The sequence below is a fragment of the Cyprinus carpio genome, chromosome A1, assembly GCF_018340385.1.
Source record: "Cyprinus carpio isolate SPL01 chromosome A1, ASM1834038v1, whole genome shotgun sequence".
Classification (NCBI taxonomy): Eukaryota; Metazoa; Chordata; class Actinopteri; order Cypriniformes; family Cyprinidae; genus Cyprinus; species Cyprinus carpio.
In genome coordinates this window covers 35589582-35599708 of record NC_056572.1, presented here as the reverse complement: position 1 = coordinate 35599708, position 10127 = coordinate 35589582, and the positions used below count along the sequence as shown (strand labels likewise).

General features: G+C 40.8%; 2 protein-coding genes across 2 annotated transcripts; both read left to right on the top strand.

Moving 5' to 3' along the window:
• The first annotated feature begins 244 nt into the window (after nucleotides 1-244).
• On the top strand, nucleotides 245-3156 carry LOC109059058 (complement C3-like). The gene is made up of 7 exons (XM_042764479.1): nucleotides 245-405; nucleotides 481-676; nucleotides 834-1002; nucleotides 2364-2437; nucleotides 2517-2605; nucleotides 2820-2902; nucleotides 2996-3156. Exons 1-7 carry the CDS (start codon nucleotides 335-337, stop codon nucleotides 3085-3087), a joined length of 774 nt encoding a protein of 257 aa, XP_042620413.1. The 5' UTR covers nucleotides 245-334; the 3' UTR covers nucleotides 3088-3156.
• Nucleotides 3157-4720: 1564 nt separating this feature from the next.
• On the top strand, nucleotides 4721-8548 carry LOC122146175 (paraneoplastic antigen Ma3 homolog). The gene is made up of 2 exons (XM_042764388.1): nucleotides 4721-5342; nucleotides 6122-8548. Exon 2 carries the CDS (start codon nucleotides 7191-7193, stop codon nucleotides 8427-8429), a length of 1239 nt encoding a protein of 412 aa, XP_042620322.1. The 5' UTR covers nucleotides 4721-5342; nucleotides 6122-7190; the 3' UTR covers nucleotides 8430-8548.
• Nucleotides 8549-10127: the final 1579 nt, after the last annotated feature.

Sequence of the window (10127 nt, the reverse complement as noted above, 5' to 3'; positions counted from 1 at the left end):
GAGACAGTTATGCCTGTAGTTCAGTATGTTTGCGAAATGCAACCATAATAGTCTGGATATGTCATTTCTTGGGTTTTTGTGTATATGTGATGCATCATAATTTATGGTTTTCCTCACACAAATTATAAATGCAATATTTTCTAATTTGGGAAATTCCACAAAAAATGTTCAAGATCCTCCCCTTCCCAAACGTGTTGCCTAATCATCATGATGGGACGAGGTGTGCAGGAGAGAGAGCGTGCAGTTTGGACTCTGAGGGAGGTGGAGGCGGGTATAAATCTGAGCTGCTGCAGCTTCACAGACGCTCACAGGAAGAAACACACAGACAGTCAGGATGGAGGTGAAGCTGCTGTTTCTGACTGTTGTTCTGGTCTCCTCACCGCTCCTCACACTATGTGACCCGCTGTGAGTATCAAACACTGTTTGTTCATGGATTCATTGACAGATCTGTTCTCAAACGCTCTGATTTGATCTCCTCAGGTATGTTCTGTCGGCTCCTAATCTGCTGAGGGTGGGTTCTTCAGAGAACGTGTTTGTGGAGGCTCAGGATTACTCTGGAGCAGCTTTCGATGTGAAGATCATAGTTAAGAACCACCCAAAAAAAGACAAGGAGATACTGTCTCAATCAGTGTCACTGACTGCAGCCAACAATTTCCAAATCCTTAAAGACATAAAGGTGACGCCACTTTGACATACTTTTTGCTTGTGTAGGTGTATGTGTGATGCATCATGTACAGTTTGACAACTTAGTTTGTAAAATGTCTTTTCATTTTTTTTTTTTTTTTTTTTTTTTTTTTAATTGGCAGAGGACTAATTAATTTTCTGTCATTTAGATTCCTGATGATCAGAACTACTTCTCTGACGATCCTCTGGAGAAGCAGTATGTGTATCTACAAGCTCACTTTCCATCCGTCACTCTGGAGAAAGTGGTCCTGCTCTCATTCCATTCTGGATATATATTTGTCCAAACAGACAAACCCATCTACACACCTGCTAGCACAGGTACCATCAAGTGCTGAAAATGTGATAAATATAGAGTGTACAGAACTTTAAATTTGTTACATCAGCGTGACATCATAAAGCAATTAAAATCACATCTGGAATGTCAGTGGCCTCTGGGTCATTCCACAAAATGGGTGTATTTGCTTTTTAAAAAGGTGGTTTTTATTTTTTTTATTTTTAAACTGAAATTTGTTCAGAAAAAAAGGTATTTAAGTGACTATAAATTGCATTGTGTGTCAAATCGTCTGAAGCTAAGTAAAAAAACAAAACAAAACAAAAGGAGTGTATTATATTTTAGAATATGAGATATGACTTTAGACTGTTGTAGCTATTACAACCTGTCCTCCAACTAATACGCTTGTATAGGTCGTTTGTCCAAATCCCTGAAATACGACCCATCAGAGCGTATACTACAATTGCGCCCCATCGGCAAAAGGTCGTTTTCATATTAATGTTTTGTACTCTTTTATTTGCACTGTGATTTGCGTTCCGTGTAGCTCAGTTGGTAGATTATTGCGTTATACCTTGATATGCAATCATGCTATCATGGGTTCGATCCCAGAGAACAGACATGCACGTAAAATGTATATGCTCAATAAATCATAATTTAGCATGATTTCTGTGAGGGTTAGGTTTAGGGGGTGGGGTTAGGTGTGATCATTCGAACGAATAAGCCACCTAGTAAAATATGTACGAATTACTGTGAGATCGGTGTAAAAAGTCCACACATTGCATTTAAATAAACGTGCATTTTGATTGGTAATGACAGTTATACGTCATTTCATGACGACAGACGCAACACAACACTGTCATTATTTTTATGCCCGCAAGAGGGCACTTAACTTTAAAAAGTAAATATATGTCATAATAAGGTGCTTGCACAAACGACCTATATGGTCATTTTTTGTTGGAGGACAGGCTCGGCTATTACTAGCCTTGTGCTCAGGGTCATGACATTTTAAAAATTTATTAGAAGAATTGCACTTAATTTAATAAATGAGATTAATGATGGTAACAGGATTGATGCAATCAAGGACACAACTACTTTTTCATTAAATATTAGTAAAAACATAGTTTTTTATTTATTTTTATTTAAATAATGCTTTTATTTACATATAGCAAGGAGTAGTTGCAAAAAACGGGGCCGCCAACAGGCCAAAAATCCCCTGGTAAAGAATATGGGGGGAATTTTTTTTATTTATTTTTTTATGATTATGTTGCTTAGAGGGCTATAATAATGCATAGTAAAAATTGGTGTGAACTATTTATGGTGTCACTTTAACACATTTAACACACAAAAATTATAATATATTAAACTTTCAAACAAAGTATTTCAGTTTCTGCTTTGTCATCTATTGCAGTTCAGTACAGGATTTTCTCTCTGACGCCCAACCTGGAACCACTCAGTCAGTCTGGAATCACAGTGGAAATCATGGTACACACTGTTATTTCACACACACTCATACTCATTCATAACATTTCAGCTGTTCATGATTATTTATGTATTTCTGAAGAATCCAAAAGGCATCACAGTTTCATCAGAGAAGATATTTCCAGTGAAAGGCATGAAGTCTGGAAAATATGCCATTCCTGAGATGGCCAGGTGTGTAAAACTCTGTCAGGACTGAAGCTACTGAATCTGAGTGAAACAACAAAACTTCATTTGTATCTGTCTGTCATGTCTGCTTCAGGACAGTATCTAATAATAAATCAATAAATGGCAGGAAATCCCTAGCTGTTCATGATCTGTTATCACATGTTTTAATGTCATGAACGCAGACATGTGCATGATTCTGGATGTGTTCTGTTTGTTTCAGTCCAGGGATCTGGAAGGTGGTCACACTGTTCTCAAACACTCCTCAGAAGACATTTACTGCTGACTTTGAGGTCAAAGAATATGGTAAGACCTGTGTCTACAAACACTTGTTGTGTAAGAATATGATAACAAGTCAAAGAATGCATTTACTTATTTGTGTGTCTGGTTTGGTTTTAGTGCTTCCAACATTTGAAGTCAAATTAAAGCCCAGTAAGTCATTCTTCTACGTGCATGATGAGAGTCTGACAGTCGACATTGAAGCCAAGTAAGACAAAATATGTTCTGCTGCATTGTTTTGAAAATTATATTTTGTCCTGTATTTCTTTTTCTTTATTTTTTTCTTTTCAAAAAGCCTAATAAAAGGTAGCCAAGCTCATTCTAGAACAAAATTATCATCCAATCACAACTAATTATTGATTAACTTGCAGTTAGGTTGGGTAGAATATACACTATGCAACTTTCGTCCGATTTTAGGCAAAAGAACAACTCTGAATTTCATCTTTGTCGTGCGTCTTTTGCTGTGCAGTGTACAGGGACTATCGAGAGGCATTAGCCTCTCCTGACCAGCAATCGGATGGTCAGATGAATTTCATTTTTTTTGGTCACCCCTCATGAGGGTATCACACAGTTGAAGCAGAACTATGAACCAACTGCCCTAAACTCAGTGCTTTTTCCCTGACTGTCCCTGTGTGAAAACAGAAATGAAACCATGGCGATATGCCCTGATAGCACATGTACATCACGGGGACGTCTATTTGATGTCTGCATTTACATCTGCAAAACTAATTTTTAGAGTGTTTGCTCATCTGCAATACATCTATAGGACGTTTCCTAGATGTTTAGAAAATGTCTTTAAAGATGTTTATGATTAAGAATGTATGTAAAACTGACATCTTAAAGATGTCTATCAGATGTTTGTACACAGCAGATGCTTTCCAGATGAAGCGATCTTTAACAGACATCTTGCAGACATACGTGTGCTATCTGGGTGGCGTGTGATATGGACGGTAGTGATGGAGGCTACACAGTTCTGGGTGGGGGGTGGGGGGGGTCTCACATGTTTATTTTGCATGTTTAGTGTGAACGGTCAAGTTGCAGCTTGGCAAACATATAGTGTGACCACATAAATCCTGAGCTTTGGCTTGAAATCTCATGCGATTTAATTGTACAGCGAGAGTTGGCATTTCATTTTATCAGTTTTTTAATTTTATCAGTTCTCCTTGTGCCTGAATTGTCAAATACTTGCCCACCCGTCCCATATTCCACCATGAGTAATTTGGTCACCCTAGTTAGGTGTTATGAACTAGCAAACAAATAATATTAACAGCATTTATTAGTCATGGTTAATGTTAATTTCTGAATTTGATAATATAGTACAGTGCTCAAAAAAAATGAAGGGAACACTTGCACTTTTACATTTTGGGCTGGATTTGAGTAGCAATTAGGCGGGCTTTGCTGTGAAAACCTGTCAACCCTGGACTGGCTACTCACCTTAGACCCACCCTGAGTGAGCTTTCATCAGTCCGCCATTGTTTCGACATTGGAGCAGGTGTAGACAAGAATGTCTCCTAAGTGACTGAGGTGTTTTCTGTTGGATGTAATAATGAACATAGCAGTCGTCATTTACTCCTGACATCTGAGCCACTGAAGTGGATTAGGTTTGTTTCTGAAGGGAATGTACCCCCGATCTACCTAAATGTGTCTATTTTCATGTAAAACATTCGTGATCCAGCTTCACTAACACACTGTAAAACCCGACAAGTAACTTAACTCAAACCGTTTGAGTAAACAGATATCCTTAAAAACATGACACGTTAGGTTTAATCAAACCGTTTGAGGAAACGATTGCCTTAAACCATTTAAGTTTTAAAACTAACACACTGTAAAACTCGACAAGTAACGTAACTCAAACCTTTTGTGTAAACAAATATCCTTAAAAACATGACAAGTTGGGTTTACTCAAACCGTTTGAGGAAACCGATTGCCTTAAACCATTTAAGCTTTAAAACTTAACAGTTATAAGTATGTAACTAGGTCTTAAAACGGAGTCTTGGCATAATAATCCCTTTCTTAAAGTCATTCGAGTCTTGAGATAAATGTTTTTAGTTAATTAATCAAAGTACATTTTCTATGTATAAAAAAAAAGCCATCTACAATAAGGGATCAAATGCATAAAAAGATAGAAAAAGAGCGATTTTCCTCCTGAAAAAAACTATTCGCACTACAATTCCCATGCTCCTTTTTGTGAGGAGCTGACCAATCACTGAGCTCCAAAGCTTCAGGCAATCGAGCTCCGCCTTCACTTCCTGTTAGCTACTTACTGACTAAAAGACTGCAGTCAATTACCATCCATAGGGTAAGAAACATAAATATCCCCTCCAACAGGATTTCATTAATTAATGAGGATGTTAAACATATGATGACGGCTATATTGTCATGTTTACACTTTATAGAGAGCGCGGTCAGCAGACGGCTGCCGCTGATCAGACAGCCAATATAGAGAGACCCACTCATTGACTCAACGGTGAGTGAGAAAAAACTCTGAGACCTGTTAGGTTACCTGTAAAGGAACTAATTATGCTGGAAATGGTAACAGTTGATAAGCTGCCGTTTAGAAAGGCTGTTAACGGCTGTAATAGCTACTCAATGCTGTATCACGATGTTTATGCTGCTAATGTGAGCCTAGCTATCCTACTAGCTTGGGTGTTCAGTGCTACATGCGCTCTTATCCTTGCAAAAATGGATGTATTTCCAGCTGGGTTTGCAAAAGATGCTGTTTTCTATATCAATATGTTTACTCTGTGTGTAAAAGGAAAAAAAGTGTTAAAGCATATGTATGTGAATTTCTTGTCAGTGATTTAAGAGGTAAATTTTTTAGTGCATTCCCTCAATGTTACCGGTGCAGGGAGGGATGATAAAGCACGCTTAGCATTACTAGTACCTCCTAGATCTCTATGAGTGTTCTTGCATTATTTGTTTTGCACAAATTGTAGCTCTATTTGTATTGTATTTGTATTGTGAGTTGTTACTACCTTGAATAGCAATAATCATTAATACTTGAAATTGGTTTTGTTTAAAATGAATGAACATGGATGTAAAAGCGCTTTAGGATATATTTATAGTTCACTATTATAAACATTTGGATCTGATACTTGATATATTATTGTCGTGCGACTGAACCTTCTTGAGAACATGATTTGAACCAGTTGATATAAAGTGGAATGTTATTGATTGGTGATAATTCATGAGATAGACAGAATATGAATGTAATGAGCTTTTGGATTTCCTCTGGCCAACCCATAGGTCAGGTTTTTTTGCCAGATTCATTCCTGTGACGCACATGGATCGGAAGTCACGCCCGACCTGGAGTTGAAGCCTTCCGGTTGAATTGGGATTGGATGTTCGCACTCTGAAGCCCCGAAAGATTCCCAGCGTACGTTGGGTGGCGAGCCACGGACCCACGAGCATAAGTCTATGCGCAGTCTCACTTTCCCTCCTTCACGGATTGTGTGGTAGGATCCACGAGCACTGGCATACTGATACTGTCACGACACTGATTTAACCAAAAAGAAAAAAAGGGCCCCAACAAGCAATAAGACTATTTTTGGAACTGGGTTTTATTTCTTTTGTTTTAAGGGAAACTTATGCCGGCTTTATTATTTTCTTATTTCTTTATGTACATTCTCTGAACTAAATTGTTACACTGTTGTTATTGTTCCTGTTGTTAAACAAAGAGTGATCACAATAACGCAAATGACTGTTTTCTGTCTTTATTGATGTCAAACCACTGGCTCTTAAGGATTTAGCATCTTCTGTCACTGGTCCAAATACTGTTAAAGATAACTAATTACCTGTTACCCTGTTAATATATTGTAAAAAAGGGTTACAGCTTTGGCGAGCCAGCCAGGAGCCAGTTGGTTTGAATATCAACATTGAACATGTGTCCAATATGGACTTTGTACAGAGGTGTGGTGTTAAAATCCCAAACGCAGTTATTGTTAGTGGGCTAACACGAGCAGGAGACCAAGATGAACAGGTTATTGATTTCCTTAAAGAATATGGGTCTATCAAAAGAACCATTTTAGTTGATGAGGATGAATCTGAATTTTACCAAAACCTGATCGTTGAGTATACGCACGGCACAGCTCTAGGAACACTAAGTGGAATATTGCCATACAAATATGCCTTGCAAGATGACCCCTCTGTTGTTTACAACATCAGAACTTTGAGCAGTGCGTACCAAGCTGAAGTCAGTGGTAATATTACCAAAACTTACCTGTCAGAACTTAAGGCCTTAGCCAAACTTAGTGGTGCTGAGTACGGACATGTGCTTAAAGGAGTGGTGTCATAGATTAGTAAAGATATTGAAGCAATGAGCTCTGTATCAGAGGAAGTTCCTCTTACCCATGCTGAAACCTCCACTGAGACCCAGCTGACCATTACCTCCACTGAACAGCACCCCCCTGTCTTATCCTCAGGCACCGCTCACAGAAATGATGGCCTTCCTCCCCCTGGCACCATCCCAACCAACAGTGTGGGTACAGCCCCTTCACTTTCAGCAAATGATATGAATCCACCAGAAGTTCAAAAGTTTGTGGTTGAACACATTGTAAGGAGCGAAGCAATCAGCTCTTGCTTTCAGCCCCAATTAAGGCTCCGCTCCTTCTCTGGAAAGACTCCCAGGCCCAACAACGAGACCGATTATGACACTTGGCACTCCCATATTGAACTGCTGCTAAATGATCCTAACATACTTCCCCTTCAGATCACCAGAAAGATTGTAGAGAGCTTGCTTCCACCTGCAGCTGATGTGGTCAAAGGATTACGGCCCAATTCACCCCCTTTAGCTTTCCTGCAGCTACTTGATTCGGCTTTTGGCGTGGTTGAGGATGGGGAAGAACTTTTTGCACGTTTCTTGAACACATTCCAGAATCCAGGGGAGAGTGCTTCCGCTTACCTTCATCGGCTGCAGGTAGCATTAAACCTTGTAGTAAAAAGGGGTGGGGTTGCACCAGGAGAAGTTGACAGACACCTTCTAAAGCAGTTCTGTAGAGGGTGTTGGGACAGTGTTCTGCTCTCTACTCTGCAGCTTGAACAGGCGAGAAGTCACCCGCCTTCATTTGCAGAGCTCCTGCTGATGTTGCGCACAGAGGAAGACAGGCAGCAAGCTAAAGCCAGCCGCATGAGGAAACATATAGGTGCCACAAAACGAGTCCAAGTTCAGTCTCAGAGTGCATGCGCAGACCCAAAGGAGAAACCACAGGTTTGTCCCAGTGCCATTGAAGACCTCGTGAAGCAGATTGCCACCCTGCAGAGCCAGCTGACCTCTTTCATGGCAGAGAAAAAGAAAGATAGAAAAGGAACCGCACAGAAACCCCAGAGCCGAACACCAGACAAAACAAATGCAATCATGCAAGCCCAGATAAGAACAAAGCAGATGAATAAACCCCGGCCCTGGTACTGCTTTAAGTGTGGAGAGGATGGGCATATCTCCTCCACGTGTACCGAAGCTCCCAATCCTGCTTTGGTGGCTGAAAAACGAAAACAGCTGGAGAAGAGATTAAGTGAGTGGGAAATGCAAGCTAACCCCAGCTCACAGTTAAACGACTAACGGCTCCTGTGGTGGGACAGACAGGGGCTGAGACAAATCAATGTCCCTCAGCTTTAAACCTCATAGTCAACTCACAAGCATGCACCAGCATTGAACAATCAGACAGTAGCCCCCATTCAAGTTTCCTAAAGGACTCATCGGTACGAAAAGTACAGCTTTTGTGAATATAAAAGATCAAGAAGTTACCTGCTTGCTCGACACAGGCTCACAAGTAACAACTATTCCACAGTCATTTTATGAACGACATCTCTCAGGACAGGAGATTAAACCACTCCATGACCTTTTAGAGGTAGAAGGGGCAGCAGGACAGTCTGTCCCCTACTTGGGGTACATTAAACTAGCTGTAACTTTCCCGAAAGAGTTTGTTGGAGCACCAATTGAAGTAAACACACTTGCATTAGTGGTCCCAAATCTTAACACCATTACAGAACCCCTTGTGCTTATAGGCACCAACACCCTTGATGTCCTTTATAACATCTGCTCCGAATCTGGGGTTAAACATCAGCCTATCCCACACGGCTATCGAGCAGTCCTTAAAGTACTTGAAGTTAGACACAACCAAACAACCCATTCTGAGCCCGAAGGTGTTGTGAAATTACTGGGGAAGAGTACTCAAATTGTTCCGGCTGGCAAAACTGTCGTACTTGAGGGAGTTTCCCCTTTTAGTGGATTCCAGAATGAGAAATCTGTTCTGATCGAACACCCAAACTTACCCTCCTTGCCGGGTGGCTTGCTTGTAAAGGCCAGCCTGGTTGATCTTCCCCTCCGGCGACCCTATAAGTTACCAGTCATAATTTGTAATGAGTCTGATCATGATGTTGTCATTCCCCCAAAGAGCACAATAGCCCGAATGCATACCTACCAGACCATCTTGTTAAAGCAGCACAATGCAGAGTCAGCTGAGCCACCCAAGAAGACGGCGGAAGCAGAGCCCTCCCAAAAGTCCACTCTGAGCTTTAATTTCGGTGAGTCCCCTATCCCGCCTGTGTGGAAAGAACGCATCACAGAGAAACTAAATAACATGCATGACGTGTTTGCAAAACATGATGCAGATTTTGGCCGAACAGACAAAGTGACACATCATATAAAACTCTCTGACGACACTCCTTTCAAACAGCGCTCACGACCAATCCACCCTCAGGATATTGAGGCCGTTTGAAACCACATCCAGGAGCTCCTTGATGCAGGAGTCATCAGAGATTCAGAGTCTCCATTTTCATCACCAATCGTGGTTGTGAGAAAGAAAAATGGCAAAGTCCGCCTGTGCATAGACTATAGACGGTTGAACCTCCAGACCATAAAGGATGCGTATTCTCTCCCAAAGCTAGAGGACACATTCTGTGCACTTAATGGCTCTCAGTGGTTTTCTGTCCTCGATTTAAAATCTGGCTTCTAACAGATAGAGGTTGAAGAGGCAGATAAGCTAAAAACAGCTTTCGTGTGCCCACTCGGCTTTTGGGAGTTTAATCGGATGCCTCAAGGAGTGACTAACGCACCTAGTGCGTTCCAAAGGCTAATGGAGAAATGCATGGGGGACATGCACTTGAAAGAAGTGCAGATTTTTCTTGACGACCTGATCATATTCTCCAAGACCCTTGAAGAACACGAGGAGAGGTTGATGAAGGTGCTATCCCGTCTCAAAGAATTTGGCCTCAGACTCTCCCAGAAAAGTGTGTCTTCTTTCAGACATCAGTCCGA

Bases quoted from the DNA above. Each gene is read 5' to 3' on its own strand.
- LOC109059058 (XM_042764479.1), top strand. From the start codon at position 335: ATGGAGGTGAAGCTGCTGTTTCTGACTGTTGTTCTGGTCTCCTCACCG. The intron at 406-480 runs GTGAGTATCAAA...TGATCTCCTCAG, and splicing joins CTCACACTATGTGACCCGCT to GTATGTTCTGTCGGCTCCTA. The intron at 677-833 runs GTGACGCCACTT...TCTGTCATTTAG, and splicing joins AAATCCTTAAAGACATAAAG to ATTCCTGATGATCAGAACTA.
- LOC122146175 (XM_042764388.1), top strand. From the start codon at position 7,191: ATGAGCTCTGTATCAGAGGAAGTTCCTCTTACCCATGCTGAAACCTCC.